This window comes from Lepeophtheirus salmonis, chromosome 4 (assembly GCF_016086655.4).
Source record: "Lepeophtheirus salmonis chromosome 4, UVic_Lsal_1.4, whole genome shotgun sequence".
NCBI lineage: Eukaryota > Metazoa > Arthropoda > Copepoda > Siphonostomatoida > Caligidae > Lepeophtheirus > Lepeophtheirus salmonis.
The window spans coordinates 2937108-2962484 of record NC_052134.2 but is presented as its reverse complement, the minus strand read 5'-3'; the positions used below and the strand labels follow the sequence as shown (position 1 = coordinate 2962484).

Below are 25377 nucleotides of genomic sequence, written 5' to 3'. Positions count from 1 at the left end.
CTTTCCTTTCACATTGAAAAAAAAAATGGAGAATCCGAGAAATCAAATGGAACAAATTTTAGGTAATTAGTTAATTTAATCTCACCAACCCTCTATCATAAATTGATAAATATACAAATAACTCGAACACAAGGCATAATTAAGATATATTAAAAATTGCATATACTCAGACTTAATGTTTTAGGAGCAAATTGAAAAGTATTGCCAATAAAATGTAGATTCCAAAGAATTAGAATCATTTTTATTAATCTTGGGATGTATGAAAAATATCACAGTTCACCAATGGAGGGTGAGACAATATTTGAGTACTTCCGTCTTGCATTAAGACCCTTTTTACCATCAACTAACTATGTATCTAACCTAAAGTAGACCATGATTTTTTTACCCTATAAAGACCAAAATTTTAATTTTTTTACCCATAAAAATGAATCAATAGGTCTTAAAGTTTGTACATATATATATTCTCGGACTATTAATTAAAAAATTAAGTATTTACATAAAAGGTGTATGCCCTGAAAAAAGATTATTAAAAGAAACTCTCTGAACAAGGAAAAAATTAATAAAGACTACCTGATATGGAAATGATAAAAAATGGATTCACAAATATCAAAATTTCTACATCTATCCCCTATTCAATCTTGTAATATATCGTATAACATTAAAAAAAGAGTTAAAAATGTTGTTATTGCACGTTCAAAATGTAAGAACGCGTGATTTTTGAACTTGCTGTTATGAGTAGATCTACAAATATTTTTGTTGAAGGTACTTTATATCTAAAAAAATGCATATTTGTATAAAAAAAAAAAAAGTTCAAACAAATGAATAGCGATTTAATAGCTAGAAAAATCTATACTTTGGTCATAATTGGATCAGGCACTGAGTGTTACACGTACTTGATGCTAAATGGTTATATTTAAAGCAATTAGTCATGCAGTTCTAAGATATTTTCGAGACACAATCAAAAATGAAGCCTCCGCAGACAGACAAACTTTCTAATAATAGTAATAGTTTGGATTCAATTTTTCTTATTCATTTCCTAATTGTTTTAATAAATGCCAAAATGAAAAGAAGCCCTATGTTGGTAAAGAAAATAAAAAGGAACTGCGCATTCTTTTGTTCCAGACACCTGTTTCATACTGTTATAGTAACTTATCTTTCAAAATTCCTTCAAGCGTAAAGTAAAATAGATTGGTTGGGAGTTAAATAGACAGACATATGTAAGGATATTATGAACCAACTAAACTATTTTTAATAGATCATCATAGCACCTTGTACATAAATATTATATCCATAGATGGATCCAAGGAAATAGGAGAAAGAAGAATAAAGAATAAAGAAGAAAAAAAAACCATGTTTTTATGACAGGGAATATCTTTTTATTTTTTACATTTTGGCGAATTTCCAAAAACATTCCTTCCTTTTTTTTTCCTTCATCTTTATTCTTTTCCTATCTATGTAAAGACAGGTTTTATCATTTTTTTTGGTATGCCAAGATTGACAAATTATTATTATTATTATTTTATTTATACGTGTATATATTTATGTAAATAACTTTTATAGTTTTTTCTTTCTTTTTTAAATTATTAAGTTGACCAGAGAAAAAAAAAATTTCTAGTTTTTTTTTTCAAAAACTATTGGTTTATTGCTGTTTTTTTCCTCTACCAAAATTATGGAATTAAAAAGTTTTTGTGCTTCATCCAACTCCCCCAGTTTTTGAAGGGGTTTTTACTTTGTATGTACATCTAATATGTTGTTTTTTTTCTACGTTACCTAATCCATATTTCAATTAGTTTTTATATAGTTTAGATAAGCTCTCGTTTAAATCAACTTTGCTATTTTTTTAAAAATATATATTTTTTGTTAGAATGTCTGCTCAAAGTATACTTAATTTACATTTAAGCCTTCCTTACACCTAATTACTTATAATATGTATAAGCTTATGAACAAAAAAACAAAACAATTTTAGTAACTGGTTATTTTTTACTTGAAAAATAGTTTGATGAAATATATATACGTCATTTGACATATCCATAAGATCCATCTAGAGAAGTGATTCTAATTTTTTTGCCTATATCATCTCATTTTATAATTTTAATAATGCCATAATCATCTAATATATTTCTCCAATAATATAACTGATGACATATTAAATTTCAGATTTAATACTATATTTAGTACCAGCTACCTATGTACAGCTTTATAAACACTGCTGATGCATTATTAAACTTTTTCGTATTCCTACCATTAAAAAAAAATGTTGCATAGCTAATGTGCTCTATTTGTGCCTTCGCATCATCTAATAAGCATCATACATATTTATGAACAAGACAACATTTTATATATTTTAGAGAAAATACAAATAAAGCTTTCTTTTCGAGATATCAAGTCCTAATGACTGTCCTTAAAAGAATTAAATAGTGGAAAAGCCTATCATCATAAGAGTCTTGTTACATATAATATATATGTACATACACTTATAATTAAATAATATTATACAATAAGCAATTAATTGGAATGATGAATTACGTTTTCTTTCAAGCTGCCTATAAACGTTTCTATAGTTTCTATCCATATAGGTATTTTTTTTAATTATATAAATAAAGAATTAATTAGTATACAAATATACATCTACAAATACAAGAGGTAATCGGTATACCGGACCTATCATGGTATCCGGGTACTTAAGCAGTAAAAAATGGTGTTTTTTGAAATGTTTATTGAAATCAATACTTGCAGTTCATTGAATAAATACAAAAATTCCATCATTGACGACGTAATTTTCAATTTTTTAGATAAAAGAAAAACTATTTTTAATAAAAAAAAACTGATACACAACGTAATTAACTATTTTGCCCAACTGGAGCTACATGGCATAATGAACAACGCGTTCTGGAGCAGGGAATTCTTCTAATCTCAATTTGCATAGTTATACTGAACGGTTGCTCCAACAAAAATAAATATGTACCAGATTAGAGGTGTTTAAAACGTGTTCTATATTGTGGAAAGGGCTTTAACTAGTGGGTAATAATCTAAACAAGATTTTTATTTTCCAAAGATTCCAAATATTGTTGTCATTATGATTATGTTTGATTAAGTATAAAGTAATAACTATTGCTCATGAAAAATGAAAAGTTACAATGATGTTTGTTCGGAAATTATAGCTCTAAGTTTTTATAGGAGTTGAATGAAGGATTGGCATTGGAGTAATTCGTGCCTTGTCATTACACTATGTAGCGTGAGATTAGTGTTCATTTCCTCCTCTTATGACAGCTTGCAGCAATAACAGCTACGCTGCTCTCCTCCCAAACTTTCTTTTAATTGTCAGTGTTACAATTGTATTTTTCCGTTCGTTTTAACATACTGATAGGGCATATATTATACAATGGTAATTATGTATACAGACTTAAAATACAATTCCTACGTCAGATGGAATAATTTTAATACTATAGTATTTTCTTATACGTAATTGATACAACTCCATCCGACCAATAAAGAGGAAATATCTATGATCAAATGATTGGAACTACCCCTCTCAGAAGACGTTCCCAAAGATATTAAGGAAATGAGCATAAATGCATGACAGTTTCTTTTTTGCTTTGCTTTTTATAATTACCTAAGTAAGTATCAAACTACCAGAACTAATTTTGGCACTGAAACTAGTACAAAAATAGTGCTATTGTGACAATTATGCTAAATTTGGATAGATTTTTTCCCACAGCATTTTGATCCAAAGGGGATTGCTTTTCTTACTGTAAATACCCTTAATTTAGGCGAAGGAAACTATATTAATTAAAGGACTTTTTGATTGATACCATTGGAAAATGGTTGTATATATATTGGGTAGGAATTTATGAAGATTATGCGATAAATTATATGCATCGATGAATACTATTCTCCATCGTCATTTGGATGAAGAGATTGGTACTTCTTTAGAGGAAGTTATTACATCACGACGTCATATGACATGGATGCAATCTGTACATATATTAATATCTGCATTTATAGTCAAACTTGTATTTAAGCTATCAGACAAGGGGAACTGAAAAAACAAGCTCTTATTGCAAATCACTTCTGAACTCCTGTTTCCTCAAAATTTGAAAAGTGAATAAGGCCACTAATGCAGTGTCACGTGTAAAAAAGGTGGCTGTTTGACAGTATATCTTCGTTATGGTACCTAATCTGAGTAGATAGATTGATGCCTTTCACATTAGTGCAGCAAAGCCAGGAGGTTCAGCTGATAAAAATACTTTCTTTGTTAAATTTGTCCTTTTTGGTAGTCATTAAAACCAAAGTGTAGATTTTACTATATTGCTATTGAAACCAGTTTAAATATAAGATATATCCCTCAATACAGAATATATTTGAATTATGGTTATTACTAATAATGCTGATAACAATCTAAACCTTGCCTTCTCCTCATGTCCTTTATATATTAAGTACTTATAAGGTATATATTTCTAACTTTATTCATAAGAGTAATGTTCAAAAATGTTTTTTTCTATTTTTTTAGGTATACTTTTATAATCTTATACTTTATTTTATAAAATTAATCAGTGGATATTTGAGACTCTTAGATTTATTTCTATATTTGATAAAAAATCTTATTTCTATAAAAGGAGGTTTTTCCTGTTTTTTCAAAATTTGGATGGCAATTCAGAGTAATTTTTATTCTAGGGACACTTTTTTAGGCTTCTAAATTTCAAAATAATAGTTTAAAAATAGGTGTACTAATTTTTGAGAATCAAAGATTCATTTTTTATTTTATTTAAAAATATCGTTTTAATAAAAAAAGGTGTTCAAGCTTCAGAATCTCATCTTTTTTTTACAATTGTGCTTTCACCTTGGAAAACATGAAAATGACTTGTACACAGCACAAAGTTTCTGGTTTTGTCAAGAGCAATATTTCATATAGTTTAAATTTAACTTGATAGCCTAATATATATACAAAAAAAAACTTTGGAAATATTAATTTTTTTAAACGGCTCTTTTTTAATAATGAAGTTTTATCTTTTCACATTACGACAAAATATAATTTTTGTTATAAAAAATGAAGAATTTTTTACACTTCAAAGGATAGGGTAATTTTATGAAATTTTTGTGTTCTTAGTAAGCAGTTTCTTCGATACAGAAGTAGATAGATTAATTACAAAAAAAAAAAAAATCAATTTCAAAACATGTTCCTTTAAAATTTTATATTTATTTTCTTTTTTTCTTGAGGCCATCCACAAAAAGTCTCACGGCCTTGGCTACTTCCAATAAGACTTAACTGCATCTTTTTATAATAAAAACTTTGGCTCAATATCTTGAGTCTCCAGCTTTTTTTAAAGTGAGGCCATCATAGGATCTCGTATGGCTATTAGGAAACTTGTTAACTTAGATTATTTCCTCACAGATTATAAGCTTTGAAAAGTCTGAATAAAGTTTCAATTTTGGAGTGCAGTCCTTTTCCCCACGTCTTTTGTATTCTAATCTTTCAATGCGAAAAATAACTCTAACTGATGTACAAATATATATATATTTTTATATTCTATATAACACAAAACTCGATATTTTGGTATATAAAGGTCAGGAGGGTCAGACCATCTTAATCAATAAAAAGGTTCAAATTAAAAAAATATATATAATTTCTAGAATTCAAAAAATGTTCACCTGACATATAAAGTTATAAAATTAATCTGAGCATAAAAAAACTTGCCAACTTATGTATAGGCTAAAAATCTAAGATACATTTCCTGGCATAAAAAATTTGAAGCTCTTTTTCTCGAATCCACTAAATAGTACATACTCCCTATCTTGACAAGTTTAATATGAATTGCGTGGCCTCAGTAATTTAATGAATAAAGTATTTAAAATTTTACTGACGTCCTAAAATAAACAAACAAAAAATAAAGAACGAAATAATTCCCGAGGGGACTTCAATAAATATGTGGATGTTCTTTTTAGAATGTTGTAGATATTTTATGAAGAGGATCGAAGTCTTTTCAAAGATGACACACCCCCATTAAATTTATTTCTCTCCAAATATTTAAATAGAAATACTGTTTATGAACACGTGCTCTACCTAATAATAATTACTACAAACAAAAATATTTTGTGTTGTTTTGTAATATTAATCTATAAGCCCTTAAAAGAATCCATTTTTTATAAAAAGTACTTTGTCTTTTTTAAATGTATTAGATTTTAACAAATTAAATTATCTAAACTTTGTTTCATAACAAGAGCAGAGTAAAAAAAACTTCTACACGGCTATTTAAACCAGTTTAAACATTGAATATTTAATGTTTTAAAATTTTATTTTTTCTAAAAATGCTCATGATGATATAAATAGAACCTTATTATTATATTTTCTCATAACCAAACTACTTCCAAAATAAATAGTTGTAACTGCATTCTTAAGAGCAAGTTCAAAAATGGTGCACCTGGCATTTTGAACACAGTGTGACGATATGTGTACTTTTGTATTTATTACAACATATAACAAAATAACAATTGCATTAACAAGAGAAATTTTGAGACTCGTAGATTCATTTTATTTTTCAACAAATATCATTTTGATATAAAAGGAATCTTTATCAAATTTATCTTTTTTGCAAAAAAATTGGAGAGTTTCCTTTGTAATTATTTTTTCAGGGATAGTTTTTTTATTTATATAATTAATTTTAAGTAGTAGTCAGAGAATACATATACAAACTTGGAGACTTGTGTTTTTATTTTTTCTTTGAAAAATATCATTTATATTGAAGGAGGTGTTGAAATGAAATGAAAAAAAGAAAGGAAATTAAACATTTGGTCTGCATGTGTTGTTAAAAGATTATATATAAAAAAACATGGTCTGATATAGATTGCATACTTAGTTAGCTGATGTTAAAAAAGTCTCAAGTATTGTTTAACCCTCCATTAATGAACTGGAATATTATTTATACTTTCCAAGATTAATAAATATAATTCTTATTCCTTTTAATCCCCATTTAATCGTCAATATAGTTTGCTCCTAAAATATTAAATCTGAATATATGAAATTTTTAATATATCTTGATAAAAAAATCAAATTTTAAACTTTGAAACTGTACCAAACATATTCGAAAGAGGGGGGAAAATGAATTTTCGAGGTTGGAGAGTTGTTAAAAATATGTTTATTTGTGTTATTATTAGAGTAATAGATATGTACTTTCTAATCATTATTACACTATACACCAACTCTGTAAATCACGTCTACATTATATATATGTATATATATTCATGGACATACTTGTAACCTTACTAATACATGTAGGAATTACGCATATCTACATATTATATTATTTTTTACAAGATCCAAAGATCCCTTGACCAACTCTTTTTATGTTCCTCCCCTTAAATACTAATGATATACAACTATTTAGCTTCTATATAATATGTAGTACGTACAAGCAGCATATACATAAATATCTTCCCCATTATGAAAGCACATATATTATTAGTAGTATAATGAAGACTCTCAAGGGAATGATTTTCTTTCCTATCTCCTTCAGCTACATCAACTAAAAACTCCGTTTTTTTTATTCATCCCCCCTTCTTTCATATCTTATGTATACGTTTATTTGCCCAAAGACGTTTAGGGCCCGTTTTTTTGACAATTTTAATTCATCCTTTTCATATATTTTTTAAAATGTAGAAGAAAAGTTTTTTGATAGGTAGGTAGTTGTAGGGATTTTTATAACCATTTTATACCAATAATGTATTTTTGTATTCATATAATAAATGACTTTGTAAAAGAAAAAAAGAATCTGTGAAAACTAATGACTATGGAGTGGGAGGGGGGACTCAAAAATAAACACAATTAGGAAGATTAGTTGTGTTGTCTTTTTATTTGTGTGTGTAACAGTTATTTGTCTCTTTTTTCCTTATTCTACTTTCTTAGAATTACTCCTTAATTGCTTCTCATTATTTTGAGGAAGGAAGGGATTTCTCTCTCTCTTGTAGTTGATGTCATCTTGGAAAAGGAAAAATTGATACTTTTACATATAAACCTACAGTTTTGTCTAGTAAATTACCAACTATATCTTTGGGTATAGTTTTAAACCGTATGAACCACCCGTCTGCTAAAAAAAACACAAACAATTAAGGGAATTTTGGAAGGAGAGAGGCATAACTTCCATGTCATTGAATTGGATTAGCTACAAGCAGCTGTAAAATGAATAAAATAAACACAGATCGCACACTGTATTAAGTACTGATATAGGCAAGAATTACAAGTTGATTATACTACGACTTCAAGAAGGACTTAAACTTAAAAATCTGCAACAAGTCATCATAATTACTTTTTGTTGTTCATGCACAAGTGATTACTCTATACTTTTATATTATTTTTTCAATAATAATGACAGCTTTGGAAAAAATAGAGCACTGTTCAGAATCCTTACATTACCAAAATATTTTAATTTCCTTATTCAGTGAGCGTGGAAATTGAGAAGATGCAATTTTTCTAAAAAAAAATCTGTTGGTTGTGAATATTTTATTTGAATACTTGAAGCATTTTTACTATTTTGATAGATTTGAGACGACTTTTGAGTTACAAAAATAAATTAATAACCCACATACAAATAGGTTATTCGCATAAAAAATTTATATTAATTATAAATATGTGGATATATTTAAAATACAATCATGCAATTTTGAGAAAATACAATTAAAAGATGAATAAAAGACCATATTTTATATTTTAAAAGAATAAATACTCCATCTTTTAAAGGATTTAAATTAACTAACAAAAGAGTATTCTACCATAAAATACTCTTTTGTAAATAAATCTATATTATTTGCGGTTCAAATAAACTTGTTAGACGTAAAAACAGTAAAAAAATTGAGGTGTTATTCCTCTAAAATATAGTATAATAAAATAAGGTAGTTTTTTAACCTTTCAATTGTATTTACTCAAGATTGCATGATCACATATAAATTATTACTCCACACTTGAAATTAACATACAAATTTGCAAAGAATGATTTAATTTTCATGTGAGTTACGGATTTTTTTTTTCACTCAAAAGTTGTTGCAAACTTATAAAAAAATTAAAAATACTCCAAAAATTCAAATATAATTTTTTTTTAAATCAGAAATGAACGGATAACTAATTACTGATTCCGTATCAGCTTTTCCGTCACTACAGTATATTTTACAGTTGACTGGCTTTATATATTACTTGTTTCAGTTAAAAGTGTTAATAAAATCTTGAATAGATTTCCCCCAATTGATGGTTACATTTCCAATTGTTTGAATGAATTATAATATTTTTCAACGACTTTTGATTATGTGCCAAGGCAGCAAAAAATAATTTAAAAAAACTAACTTGAAAATTGCAGAATGTTTTAGAATTAAAAAAAAAAAAGTTGTCTTGTCAATATTACTTTTTCAAACTGGATAATAGGCTAAAAACTAAACTTTGTATGGACTATTTCCGCTTTACCGTATATTACTATAAATATTTGGGTTATGAATCAATTATCTCCCATAAATATGTTATATATATATAAACTAAAAGCCCCCGAATAAACAAAAAAAGAGTAAACAAACTTTTTTTTTTTTCTTTAGTTTATGTTTTGAAAGTGAAAGTTTATTTTTTCTGCGTAAAGGGTTTAAAGTTTAATGCTTAACCCAAAAAGAACAGTAGCTAATTTTGCTCCGTAACCTTTATTTATATTCTATGTATATAAAAATGTTTTTACAGACAAAAGTAATTACAATTTAAAACTGAAAATAACATTTTATGTCCGTCTAATTAAATGAATTAAACAGGAGCTCTTAATTTTAATTGTTTTATAAATAAACTAGCCAAATTTGATCAATTTTTGAATAATACAATTGTCAAAAATCTTTAAACTTCATTTTCAATGATAATAGTATTATTAATTACGAATCTGTAATTAGTTTTTATATCAAACCTAGTTTTTGAGAGTTTTGGATTTGAATTTTATTGACTAATATTACCCTTATTTTATGTTTGTCTGAACTTTTTATTTAAATAAAATAGTAATGCACATATAAAACATATTATTAAATGTACAATTGTATCTGACTTTCAATGGGTGATGATTATATTTTACATAAAACCATTCAAAAATGTGGTAAATAAATTACTTAGACTTAGGAATTTACATCTCTTTTGATCTGAGATTTAAGAAGAATATTTACTACTTATAAGGAAGGCCAATCGAAATTTAGGAGTCATTAAAGGAAGTTTCAAAATACTTAACCCTTTATTCATAGTGAAACTTTATATACTGTATGTCCTCATGATCTTAATGTACGGATCTGAAATCCTTCCAGAAACTACCGGATGAAGTCCCTGGAAGAGATACAAGCTATGTTTGTATCTTATTTCCCTTCATTGTATGATAAAAACAACTATCTATGCAAAATCAAAAGCCTTGGCCTCTTCATTCTGTATCATAGATGTGGCATGTAGAATATTATTACGCTCCAACGAATTTGAAATAAAGAGATGTTTTGATTTGCTCCACGCCGGATAGTAGAAAAAGGCAACTTCTTCCACGAAAAGAGACTCTCTGATCACAACGCCATCTAACTCTCAAAAAACAAAAAAAAATGACATCTTAAAACATAGTTTTTACTATAGATCTATAGTCTTTGGTTTCGTCAAGGCAGTGAGGCTGACCTCCAGCGTTTTTTTAGTAAAAAAAAATTCTGTTTGACATTTTTAAATATAAATTATTTACAATTTGAGATAATTTTATATTATTTATTTTTTCTTTATACCTTACATTATTACACAAATTTTATATTCTTTTACTAAGAACATAAATATTAACTCTCAGTAAACTGTTATAGTTTTTATCAAAAAATGAATAAAAGTTAAAAGAACACAATATTTTAGAAATATTGTCTAAAAAGGAATAACGCCTCGGGGTTTCCATGAGTTTATTTGAGACCTAGATAACTAGGCCTCCCTTTAAAAAAAGAAATTAATTTAAAAAAAAATCTAGTTCATAATGATTGATTTTCAACATTCTTGTTTAAAAACATCAACTATTTCCTTATTTTACTAGGATATAATTTTTTCCTTATTTAATTCAGTATAATTAATTATGACAGAGTCTTAAAAATATCAGCACTTAACTTCGTGAAATGTATTCTTCAAAAAAATTAATAACAAATCATTATATTAAGTAAACTAAACTTTTTAGGACAAAAAGTTTTTTTTTCAAGGAAATCATAACTTTATACGCTTCGAAAAGCTCCTTTGGTGGATAAACAATTGAAAAACAAATAGTTGCAAGATACAATAAATGTAACAACGTAATCTTAGTAAACATTATAAATAACTATTTTACCAAGGAATGGTTTTTAAAGTCAATATACAAATAATGCGTATATTTCCTTTGTCAAGAGCGACCAGGAATCAAACCTACGCTCATTGAGTTCAAGAGAGTTACTTTTCCCCAGTGCGTTGTCGACTGACCTACTGCACTTTTTTTCTTCGGCAAACCTAAATTATATTTTAACGATCAGAACTATAGAATAGTGCATATTTTTATATTTTTTCTTCTCTATACAAAATATCCAAGAAACATTCATCATCCAATTTTTTTTCTCTACTTTGATGAATCATCAAATATACTTGTGAAAGAAAAATTGAAATAATATTTACTCTTTCTATTTTCAAATTTGTGGCATTTTAAAAAAAAGGTATATGTATAGTTACACATATATTGTATGCAAAAAGACCTTGAATCAACAAAAAAAAATAGACAAAAAGAAATGATTAAATATGTTGGTTTCAAATGGAAAAAAAAGATCAAAATATTTTCAAGTCAACGTTATATTTATTTTATAAATGTAGATATATGTATATCTCAAATATGCGTGGATTTACCTTTTTTTCAGCTGTTGGATTGTTTTTGAACCAAAACATAACACCAAATCAGTTTGTATTTATATTTAATTTCCTTTCTTTTCTTGTAGTTACAGTAAAAGCCAACGATATTTTACAACTTTTCATAATTAATAATTGTTGAATGATTTTGCATTCTACATTCCACTTTATATACATACATATTTGATTACAAGTTAATAGATTTATATTATAAAATAGGATTTACTTCAGTTGAAGTATCTCTTTGACAATTAGCTATCTATCAACTTTTTTTTGATGAATTAAGTTGGATTGTAGTTGAATTATTAATACGTTTATTAAAATGATTCATTTTAAAGATATATCAAATGTGAGATATATTTATATTTGGAGCATTATTCAATCAAAGAAAATAGTTGATTTAGTCATATGTTGTTATAAGATTAATGCCTTTGCAATGAGCCTAGAATTATAAATAATTTTTTTTATTAGATAAAGGGCAATGTATAAATTTTCAAACTTTGAAAACTTAGAACCATAAAAATGAGAGACATGTACCCTCAATGAATGCTATGGACATCAAACCCCAATTTTGTATTTTAATAATATATTGTATTGTTAACATGCTTACACTCATGAAATATCAAAGCTCACATAGAGGGAGTTCACAAAAAGACAAGTTTTTACATCGAGCTTTTAGTTATACTTATAAATAATCCAGAAATTTTGTCATTGAGTGAACATCTCATAAAAGTGGAAAGACTTGCAAATCAAATAATACTCAAGCTAATAGGCATATACTTTACTAAAGAGTAACTTGTAAACAACTCTGCTTTAGGATGGCAGGCACAACGACCAATGTGAGAAAAATTCTACGCCAAAGACCTTTATTACTTATATGAATAATAATTAAAGTTTCTACTTAGAAATTAACCCCCTTTTAGACAAAAATACTGATTGAAAAAATCATTTAAGGTTTTATATTTAAACACTTTAAAAATAATTATCATTGAAAAATAACTCATTGTTTTTTAAGAAACAATTATTATTCAGTCATTTTGGAATACAAGCACTTTTTATGAGTTGGATTTTGTTCATATTGCCAAAAGTTTTAGTGTATGATTAGATTATCCTTTGCATATAGGATTATGTCAATATTGATTACCTTTTTATATACAAATAACATGTAATGATAACATTAGGATAATTCATTAGTTACGAATATTAGAAAATAACATAATAGAACTCAAATTCACTTTCTATTGTTATATATAATTATTTTATCTATTTGAATAAAATGTTTGTACAATATCCATTAAATATATTTTTTTTTAGTAATGTGACTATCATGCATAAAGTAATACGACTATAAAGTTTTAGAAGGAACACAAAATCCTTTTGGTTTTTTTATGTACATAAGAATGGTAGAGAAAAACTGTTTTTCTCGGAAATATATTCCTCAAAACAATGAATAAAAACGTAAAAATACAAACATAAGTATATGTACGTAATATAACTCTACTTATTGGTAAAGATGGATTATCTATTTGAGCAATGTTATGCAAATAATTTGTAATCATACTTTCACTTTTACTCTTCGCCTTTTTTTTTGTGAAAGCTCTTTCTTCAATTCTTTTTTTCCTTTTTAGTTCTTCATTTCCTTTGTACAAATTTAAACTATTCTCCAATTAACGCAAGGCTATAATACAATTTAAAAAATGGAAGAACACACCTAAACTACGGTTCACAATTTGACTCATACCTACGTCACATTTTCTTCCTCTATTTCATTATTGGTGGCTTCTTTGAATTTATAAAATACATTTGTCATACTTACAAATTCTCCAATTATAAATAAAATAAGCGGGATGAACCCTACGTTAGTTTCTATTCGAGCATATCTCTCTCAAGATCCTGTTTGTAGGAGATTATTTTTCAAGGTTTTACACAAACGAGAAAGTATTGATAATTTTCTTTATATATTATGTGTTTTCTTTAAGTAATTAATTAAATAAAAAGTTAAATATATATTTTTGAAGATTCATTGGATATAAAGTTTTATTGATTGATGCTCTGCAAATTGTCTGCCATGCACATCAACAAACAAAATTGCCTAACAAAGCCTGTCAACCTACCGTTACTTTCTGTTACGTGTTTGTAACCTCAGTTTAAAAACACTGGAGTGAAAATCCATTTATCTTCAAGCTTCTTTTTTTTTTTTTCGCTCTTTTTACAACGGAAATTTCTTATTTATCTTCATTTCCTCGATATATGTGTTTTTTCTGTCTTTTTATCAAATATTCTTCGAATTTGTATCAATTATTTATTATTTTGTCTCTTTTTGTCTAGGCTTAGGGAAACAAAAATGTAAATAAAGGATTATAATTGACTTTGTATGTTGAAATTATAAAAAATAACGAGCCAAAAAGCAAATACGAATAATTTACGCAAAGAAGGTTATGACAACAAAACCTGTTATAAGATTCGTAACTTATTAGAGATACAATTCTCTTACAGTGTCATGAAAATTTGTTTTGTTTTTCTCTCAACAAGTAAAATTGAAATACTCGAGCTTAAATATGATATATTTATTTAATCTGAAAGTTATTAAAATATTAAATTCAAGTCCATTGTAAACACGATGTTAATACTTGCTTTGTTTTACAATCTAAAAAAAACTTTTCTTTCGAAAAATGGATAAGATACATTGCAATAAAATGGTCAAATTGTTCATCAATACAGATAACTACTTTTTTTATTGATTATCATAGTATGATTTTTTGTATTGGAGTGTTAAAAACCCCATTGAATGTATTCACATTATGATTTAAAATGAGTAAATAAATGTCGACTTTTTTCAACCAGAAATTTATCGGGATCCAAAAGTTGAATAAAACGATGAAGCTCAATAGAATACACGCTTCAACATCTAATGTATATGAACTTTAAATAAAATTCCCAGGTCAGAAGAAGTAACTATAATAGTATAATGTTTACATGCAGATAAACAATGCAACTCTGTCCAACTAAAAGAGCATAGTTTTTTTTTCAATATCTCAATAAAGGACAATTTCATGGGAAAAACGAACCCTCAGTAGTGATATCAACTGTTACAATCTTAGTGTCTGATGGCTACCATTGTTATAATACAAAAATACTAATAAACCTAAATGCTTGAGAGAGAGTTGATGCCAAGTACGTTTCATTTTATTAATACATGTTTGTTCGTATAACATTTCATTTTTGAGTATTAAAGCTACAAATTATTCTATTATATCGGGAATAAGTTTATAAAAATTTGATATTTTTATTTTCTGGCAGTTTTTCATATTTTGTACATACAAATTTATGCATTGTGATAATATTTACTAAAACTGAATAAATAAAATCCCGACTTTATTGTTGTATATAGTTACTTATATAAGAGTTTAATGGACTCTTTAAATTTTTTTTTTTTATAATTATCTGTTAGGAAGATGGGGAAAGTAGATGAACATGCTATTTCCGAACTTTTGATCTGGAGGAGGTAAATGATGTGACTCTTCCTGAGTCAGAGTCTAATTTATAACATTGATTAATAATACTGATAAATGTTTGATATAGAATCATTTTGCATTTTTGAATATTTGATATTTAATTCATCTCGTAATTTCTATACATCATATTATTTTAAAACTAAGACTGAACAAGTAAAATCCCATCTACAGAGTTTTGGACAAAACATGGACTGTTTATTAGTATAAATATTTTTATAAATGTAGGAAGCTTAGTGATTATTTTTTAGCTTTCTGGATCAGTCATTCTTTATGCATAAGCAACTTTAAACCTTGTTTTCAAAGTGGCCAAGATGAAGAAGGATAACAAAGGCCTCTCCAAAAAAGTAGGAAGTAGAGGGCACAATTTAAAGATGGAACTAAAGTTCCTGTCTATCTTGGAGAAGAAGATGATGGTTGTTTCCACCAAGCCCATGAATTGCCACAAAATTGAATACCTCATGGCTGCTAAGACAATTAAGAGGGCTGTTAAGGGAGACTTGGGATTGTTCTCATACACGAACTACCTTCTGATGAAGGTTGGGAAGGCCAGGAGGCTCAAGAGGCAAAGAGATGTGTCCCCTTCCACACCATATGTAAGTTTGCTGCACTTTGCTGTGTGGGGAACATTGGAAAAGGAAACCAACACAAGTCAACATCCAAATGTGGAATCACTGTAGGTCATCATAGAGGCTGCGTGAGAAAACTTGTCCGATTAGTTTCTCATCAGATCCTGCAAGAGAGGCTATGATTGATACTGAAGGTGACCATATTGAGTGACCAAGTTTGCAAAGGCCTTGTTTACAAGTTATGTTAAAAAAAGTTTTTATTCAAAATAAAAAAAATATTGAAATATTTCAAAAGCAAACTCTCGAGTCTACATTTTTCCGCCCAAACATGCATATTGTTGTACTATTATCTATGTATAACTTAGTATAATTTTTTTTTACTCCCTCTATATCCACATTTTAGAAAAATAAAATAATATTAAAACTACAAGGATCAAGGCTATTTTCTTAAAAGACAACAATCAATAGCCCATGAAGCGTCTTTAATATATTTTGTATCCTTTAAGTAAAGTTTTTCGACATAGAAAAGAATGAATTATGTTATAAAAATATCCTATTTCCATTTTTTTCCCTCAACATAAAGTCATGCAAAATACCTTGCATTTAAAGCATTAATTAACAAATATTTTTAACATAAGTAATATGTATACAAAACAAAAAGAAAAAAACTGTTGAATGAATACAAAAATCTGCCTTCCACATAATTATATGTATTATTTATGTACACTTTTTATTCAAAGGTATACATGCTTAGTTTGAAATATAAAGAAGGAAGAGCTATTGAATTATTCCCTTTGATAAAATTAACTTTACTTCTATATATACTATACTTTCTTTTGAATAATGAAGAAAAATACCTGTGAAAATAAATTATTTAGGTATAAAATAACTTTTTTTCTTCATTGGAATGTTGAACAGACTTGTAAATCTGTTGTTTAATTAGATCACGTAGATATGGACACATGAATTGAGTCTAGTTTGACACGATATTAAAATTATTTAAGTTTTAATATTAAGCTTGCATGTGTGCTAACGTGACAGTTACGTCTTTTTTAGTCAAATTTAGTTACCTTTGTACTTCGTCAATAAAAGAATATATATTTCTTACTTTGAAAAAATATCCTTTAGTTTAGTCATTATCATTGACGCCCATTCAATGATGAATGTTTATGGTCTATTGATAGCTGACGAAATTAAAACTTTTTTAACTTTCTTCTTTAAAAATTTTTACTCTTTATTTTTTCGTATTTAAGAAAGTCATATGAAAAAACTTACTTTTAGGGGAGGTTAACTTACATTTAAATTAATGGAGTACTTTAGGGGGTAAATTACAGTTTTATAAAAAAGAGACAAATTTAAATAGATATTTCAACAAACCATTTTTTTAAATAGTAAAAAAATGTTGATCAATTGAGTTACGGATTTGTTGGATGAAAACAGAAATTCTACATTTCCACCCCCTCCGTCTATTCAATCAATTACTGGATCGTGCAAAAGTTTTGAAACTCAAATGAATGAATGATGTATAATGTTGTATACATTTAATATCCACAGCATTTTTATAAATATAACTTATATTAAGGATATTTAATCTTGAATATGATCACTGCAGGTATCAATAACGGCTTCCAGGCGGCAGAAGAATTTGCTGCATAGGCTTTTGATGTAGGGCTCAGACCTGGCAGCTCATAGCTCGATGATAAAGTCTTTTAAGGCCTCAACATTTAGATGTTTGATTCTGCAGACCTGGGAATATACTTGTCACCAGATACATTAATCCAGGATATTCAAATATTATAATTAGGGGAAGCAAGGTTTATTGTCTCAGACTTTGTATTACAGTTTTGTTTGTCATTTTTTTTGGACGAGCACTCCTGGGGCTTCTCTGCGATCCTTATCCAGGGTGTTCCTTGAAAAGGTAGACAATTGCTCTTTGAGCCATATTTGGCTGCAATTACTTATTTTGGGGACATTCACGCGGTAAGCAAGGTTGCAATCTTTCGTTTTTGTTGTTTTTTCGATATGATAATATATTCTAATGTTTTCCGTTTAACGTCAACGAAAAAGAAAGACTCCAGGCTTTCTGTGAAAGGGGAAAATAATCAAATTGTTGCAGTATAAGCTGAGTTATTAAGTTTTAAAATAGTCACAAATTTTTTACACCACCCGGTACAGTCTGTTTTTCTCTATTATTAATATAGTTATAAGATAAAAAAGAGAATTAAATTAAATGTAATGAATGTCGTAAGAACTTTTTTGTATAATTATTCAGATAACATAAAGAATATAGATCCACCCAAAAAATATTTTAATTTCCCAAGACATTTTTGTTGAATTCATTTCCCTCTTTCATTTCATAACAATTCTACTCTTTTGAAAGAAGGCTAAAGGAGAAAAAGTAAAAAAGAGTCAGCGCTCAATGTATATAAGTTATTCCTTAGATAATATCAAAGGCTATTTTAACACATCAATAATTTTTAATTTATTTGTAGTATGAAGTTTTTTTCCACAAATGTATAATTCGTGACTTACACAAAGATTGATGAAATATATCATGAATTTAATTTTGACAAATATGAAACTTTAATCTGGAATTTTAATTTGTTAGAAAGATAATCCAATAAATATATATCTTCATTCATGAGTCAACCCCACAATAGGACCAATAGGTCCTATTGTGTACATACCATCACCTCTAAATGAAATCGTTATACTGTAAAAGCATATATTTTTTTAAAGGAGGTTCTTAATTTGTTCAACTTTGTTGGACGCATTGAAAAATGCAGTATTTTCTTTCATAATGCATCACAAGGTCTTTCTAATGATTTCCTTATTTTTTTCCCTTGAAAGTAAACGAGACTCAAATTGCTTCTCGTTTAAAAAGTCATTAAAGAAATAAAAAGAAATATATTGTTATACCTATACTTTTGAATATATTTAGGAATGTGTTTTCAACTTACCCGCATCTACCATACTTTTGCGACTCAAGACTCGCCCTGCGGAGTTAGTAGCCACACAATGATACGTGGAGCGATGGATAGAAGGCTCAAAGTCCTCAACTCCAAATGGGGGAAAGTACAGAGTCCCATTTTTCAAAACAATTCTGATTAGTAACAAAAATAAATAGATATATTTTGTCGAGGAAAAATAAAACAGAGGGTTAGATACCTTTTATGAGCGATTGTCGTCACGACTTGTCCTCGAGAGTCTACCCATGAAATGGAGGGAGTGGGAGATCCATGAGCTGAGCAAGTAAGCTGACCACCTGTATCATTAGAAAAACGAGCCTTGCGAGGTGGCTCATATATAAAAACAGGGCCTTGAGTAGAACCATCATAAGCAAGGTTAGAGGTCCATGCTCCTGAAAGGAAAAATAATAAAAGTTAAGGACTGTCATATTCCTTTTTTTTTTTTTTAGCTTCATTCAAAAGATAATTGACTTTGACGTGTTGTCATAAAAAAAAATGTTCCGAATTAATACATCCATTATTTTTTATCTACATCTTTATTTCCTTCAGATAGTACATATTATTATTATACCAGCTCTTTTGTCCAGTTGATTATCTTTAACGTCCGTGTATATATATATATATTTATATAGCTTACAAGCTCTCATAAAAAGAAGAGGCCTTCAAACGAAAAAAAAAAGAAAATATCATCCATGAAAAAGTAATGGACCCTAGTATTGTTCTTTTAGCAAATGGTCTTCCTTTTCCTGTGATGCTTTACTACTATTGAGCTGACATTAGTTGATCCATGTTTTTACAGGCGTACATACATACATACATAAGTACGAGGGAGCATATATTTTTAATTAAAAAAGTTAAATTAATTTTCTAGGGAAATAAAAAATTAAAAAGCAAAAAAAATATACTTGTAAAAACACCCAAATAATACATTGATTAAAAGATCTATATCAAAATCCTTATTTCTAGGTACTTAAAGTGTTGCCTTATGACACAATCCTGTGGATATAATGTCGAAGTTGACAAAATCTTTCCTTTAACCAATAGAAAATTTTGTGATAGGTTTATTGTATGCAATAAACAATTACCCTGTTGTTCTCAACATAACTGGATTTTTTTTGTTTGGAAGGAACGACTTTATTAATCAAAATAAAACAAATCTTTAAAATTTGATGGATTTTAAGGGCTAAGTACCTTAATCTACAAAATATTATATCTCCTTCTCCTTATAAAGTACATGCATAACAGGTTATTTTGCAATGGCATTATACATTACTTTTTATTTCAAGACATAAAATACTTTAAGAGGGAACAAAATCAAATATTTCTCAGAAATTATTGCTACAAGAATGAATTCTTACAACGTTTTTTTTTCTTCAAAATATCCGTATTTTAATGAACATTTATCTGTTGTTCACATAAAATCTTCAAGTTAAAAAAAAAAAAAGATTATCTATTCTGTTGACATCAAAATTTATGAGAGATCTAAGAATTACATATATAGGATTACCTATATAACAGCCCAAAAGTCTCACATCTAATGTTCATCCTAAAAAAGAGTGAAATTCCGACTGTTGAAATGAATTTCTTAAATCCATTTTATTGCATAAATTTGAAAACACCCTTGTTCATAATAATAAAATGGAAGTTTCAAGCTTAATTCTATTCTGTGAAGTAAATTTTTGAGTTACTTCAATTGAACTCTCAGCCCACGATATGCCCTCCAAATAATTTGAAAAATATTAAACCTATATTAGTGTAAACAAGTCTCTTATCATAGCATAAGTGATGGGCCTGTTTTTGTACAATCATATATTTTTTGCTCTGTTTTTTTCTTTTGTTTATATGACGCAGTAATTTTGAATTTATTTTTCCTGTTCTTTTAGTTTTTGTTTTGCTCATGAGTTGAATAGAAAATTTATAAAAAAAAATTCTTTTTTTATTATTTTATTCAGGAAATGAGCAACTATAAAAAAATTTATTTCTCCAACAAAAAAAAAAAAAAAAAACTGTATGTATGAAAGGAAAAAAGAGAGAAAAGTCTGTTCTGAGGGTAACTATGAGAATTGTATCCATTATGTTATTCATTTATTTTTTACAATATGACGTCATATGTAATCAAAGGCAAAATGAGTTGTTTTTTAAGACATACAGAGTATCAAATATTGATTTTTGGTTTCTTTATCAATTCAATGTACTTATACAGAATGGAGCAACATAGCCCCTTTTTACAAAAGGCAATAAAGCAAGATTTTATAACACAGAACAGTTTTTTATATTTGTATCATAATATTAGTACACATTTAAAGTTTTCCTTTACGGAATTTTAAAAATCATACCAAATAAATAAAGTCTCTCATGCACTACGGATCTTTGCTATTTTAATAACCGGTGATTTATATGATTTTTTTTCTTTCTCTTTAAATAAATATCCATTAAAAGGTTTGAAAGGTATCTTTTTTTAATAAAAGATGTAAATTGTAATTGGCAGCATATGTTATTTTAGGATTGTGAATGATTCATTAATTGACGTTGTTGTAAAGATCTTACAAATGTTGATTTTTTCCTAAATAATTCCGTTTTCGATTACATGATTTAGACAAAGCACACTAACTTATAATTCTGAACCGACACGAATGAGCTTTAATTTGATAAAATAGTAAATCCAACCCTTATTAAACAATTTTAACTTTCAAGAGCAAAGACACGTTGCTCATTACTCCAACACTTGCTAGTAAGTAGCTGTATGTTCAATACAATCTTTAGAATTTAACCTCTAGAATGAACCCCCGCCACACTGCTACTACTTTTACTGCCTGATTGATATGCATTATAAAAAAGGAAGTGTCGTTGCTGTATCCTGTACAAAAACTACTTTTCTCTATCTCTCTTTTTTTTTTTTTTTTTGACCATTTAAAGCTTTTTTTATATTAAAATAGTTATGAATTAAAAGAAGAAATGAAAAAAAAAAATACAATTATGTAACTTATCTCGGATTTAAAAGATTTTCTTTATTTATTTTATGCCATCAGAATGGTATTAATAAATAAAGAAAGATATTTCAATTGCATAAGATGTTCATTACACAATTGTTTTAATTCAGACACCCTTTGATTTCAGTATTATTTAACTAGTGTTAGTGTACGGAAAAAAAACCCGGTTTGTTCTTAAAATATTGTTTTTTATCGTCCAAAACATTTATCATAAATTATCTTAAATTTCTTGAAGAGAGAACATGTATTTCAAAAGTTTGTTTGCATAGAAGATTTGAGGATCGCCGTATTTTGTTTTGTTTTTTTGTTGTTGTTTTTTGCCTCACATAGAACAAAACATCTTACATGTGACATCTTTTTTTAGTAGGTAAACTTTTTTAGAAATTTAGTATTATGATTCATATATCCAAGATCAAAATAGTATTTCGAAAATGAAGAACCGTCATTTTGAATCAAAGGTGTCACAGTATTGCTTCCTGTTTTTTAAACAATGTAATCAACATATTTAGAATCACACACCTAATGTATTTTTATCTACAATATATATAAAATATGGAATATGGATCGCCCATCCATTTACAAGAGAAAAAAAATTAAAGTAACGAACATAAATATAGACCTCAAATTAAATGAACGACTTTTTAAAAATAAGATACATAATGAAGTGAGTTAAATTGTAACGTCTATAATAAAAAATATTCATCAATCAAAATAAAAAAAATTCTATTATGTATATAATTGTACCCATATCATACATTATTGATAATATTAAATTGAAAATAACTTTAGAAGCATTTTTTCCCCACAAAATGGGTTATATGTTTAGTAGCCACGATTCACTTATCACACTTTATATTTTTTAAAAACACATAGAATACAAGTTAAACAAGAATGAAATGCATTTGAGTATTAATTGATTAAAGCCTATTTACTAGTATATTTATTTAATTAACTCTTTAGTCTTAACGTGGTCGCAATTATGCTTAATTTTGATCTTTTTGTTCTTTATTTTCTTACTTTTTGCTATGAAATCGACTTATAAAGCATGAAAATGCGCTTATATATACATTTTTATTCTACTCAAAGAGGATACACAAATATGCCGCATACTTGACTCTTGAAGCCATAATAATTTATTCTTTCTTTCTCTCTCTCTCTTTATGTCTTTGCCTTCCTCTTTTTTCATCAAGGATATTTCAATTAAAAGCACTTTCTTTGATTAAAAGAAAATGAAGAAGAAAAAGAAAGAAAAAAAAAACACGATATGAATCTTCTTCTTTATTTTAAATAAAGGTCTTGTAAGTAGTTAAGTGTTTAAAAAAAGTGATTTATTTTTTCGGGAAAAGAAAATGTCTTTAGGAGTAAGTTCCTTTTCTTTAGCCTCTTTTTTTTATTATAGAAAAGGAAGGGAATAATAAGCACATAAGTTAATGACATGAAATACTATTTATTATCAAGAGTCGATTCATGATGTAATACAAATGAGTAGAAATAATTCTACACTTTAGAACCCTATGAGAATCAAACAAATTTTAACTCGATCTCTACTGGTTTAGGCATCACATTAAAAAAAATCAAATAGTAAATGAAAGCTTGAAAATCAGATTGACCTTGGGAAAATATATATTTCTTATATCAAATAAAGGTTTTCAAGTATAGCTAAAATTAACTAGCTTAAATAGCTTAACTCAGCCCTCAAACTTGAATACAATTGAATAATAATTGACTCAAATATATCAATGAAAAATAAGACTTTAATGTAATAGCAATACTAAATTACTTAATTTTAAGAAATCAAGATCAGACAACTCAGAACCAATAATTATATATATATTAGTACGATATTTAACTATAAATGTTATTCGTTATGCCCTCATTCATAAGCCTTGAAATATGAAAGAACAGTTTGACAGCTTTTGGAGATGAAGACGTTTGGATGAGAAATGCTTCAGACATTCTTTTTTAAGACATCTTAAGCTGCAAAGTCCAGGGCATTGAAGTTAGGGCTGAAGGAAGCATATAGGCAGTCAAGAATTCACGCATATTGTTGCTGATTAAACTTTGGTTCTTCTTGCCTCTAAAGCCTTTTTAACACAATTTTCATCCATAATGGACTTTTTGATGCTGTAAGTAATTTGGATTGAGATGCGAACCGTCATTGCAGCCTCCTCAGTACTGATATGTGTACACTTGTCTATTTTTGTTTTTTGGCTATCGTTTGAGTCCATAATGAAACCTCATACTTTAAAATAACGGCGTTAAAATGGTAATGCTAGTGTAGGTTTTGGGCCCCTACTCTTTAAATGAAGCATACAAAATTAAAGGGGATTTTCTCTTCTTCCTGTTTTTGTTCAAGATTGTTTTTATATTGATGCACAACATATTTGAAAATATATTCTCTAGGTTGTATCGATCCTAAATATCATATAGGACTTAAGATGAGATCCCATCCTTGAAAAACATGTTAAATTGTACACATCCTCAATAAGCCACCATTTTCAACCAAATTATAGTACAGTACAAAAGTGTATCAAGTGATTTAGTAAAACTGTGACCTTTAAGGGCAAGAATGATTGCCCATTATTCTTATAAACATTAGATCCTTGATGGTCAATATTGATTGATAACATTCAGAAGGGACTTCAGAGTTTTGAATCGATGCATTCCAAATGCATTTTTAATGATTATATTTAAGAACTCACATCAGTGAGTTCTTACAAAAAAGATATTTTTATTTTTTTAAATCTCTGACTTTATATATACGTAGTTATGTATGAATATACAAAATATTCAAGGACGTAAATGCTTCAGTCTTTTTTCAATCTTGAATGAAAAGTTGGAATATGGACAAAAATATATGTATTTTTATCAAACAAAGCTAAAAAAATGAAACTTGCCAAACTCAAACTCAGCAAAATACAATCCCTTATCATTGTTATTGCTGCTGTAGTTATATTTAATATAAGCTACAGATTTTAAAGAATATATTTTTCTAAAATATTTGGATATATATTAAAGAATCCTTTGTTAAAAGAGATGTCAAAAAATCAAATGTCCAATATCGTATTATTTAAAAAAAAAATCGAATATTAATTGAATAATGTTCGAATATTGAGTTTATGTCAAATACTTAAACAAAAATGGTAAGCTTTAGCCTAAATCCAAATATGTAAATACGATCCCGTCGAAGACATTTAGCCTTCCTCTTATCTTTGTGCCGAAGAAAATGTTTTAATTTAGGATCTCACAGTATTTTCTCCCAGTGATCCATCTTTTACTGATATATAAGACTCTTAGAATGTGTAATTTTTATATACTATAATGCCAATTAAATAAATTTCTATTTTGAAGTAAAACTACAAAGTGTGACAACATAACTTCCTTTTTTCAAAAAGCAATAAAATTAGTTTTATGGATCAGAAAAGTTTAAATTTTAGTTTCAAAATCTATCTACACATATAAAGT

At 27.5% G+C, this 25377-nt stretch overlaps 1 protein-coding gene across 6 annotated transcripts in view; it reads right to left on the bottom strand.

Moving 5' to 3' along the window:
- The window catches only part of LOC121116377 (cell adhesion molecule Dscam1), a 272908-nt gene that overhangs the window by 191213 nt on the left and 56318 nt on the right, over window positions 1-25377 (bottom strand). For all 6 annotated transcript variants that reach the window (XM_040710627.2, XM_040710628.2, XM_040710629.2 and 3 more), the window contains exons 3-4: window positions 19122-19314; window positions 18914-19056 (exon numbers count right to left, since the gene is read on the bottom strand). In XM_040710627.2, the coding sequence (XP_040566561.1) occupies window positions 18914-19056; window positions 19122-19314 (336 nt within the window). The remainder of the gene's footprint in view (window positions 1-18913; window positions 19057-19121; window positions 19315-25377) is intronic.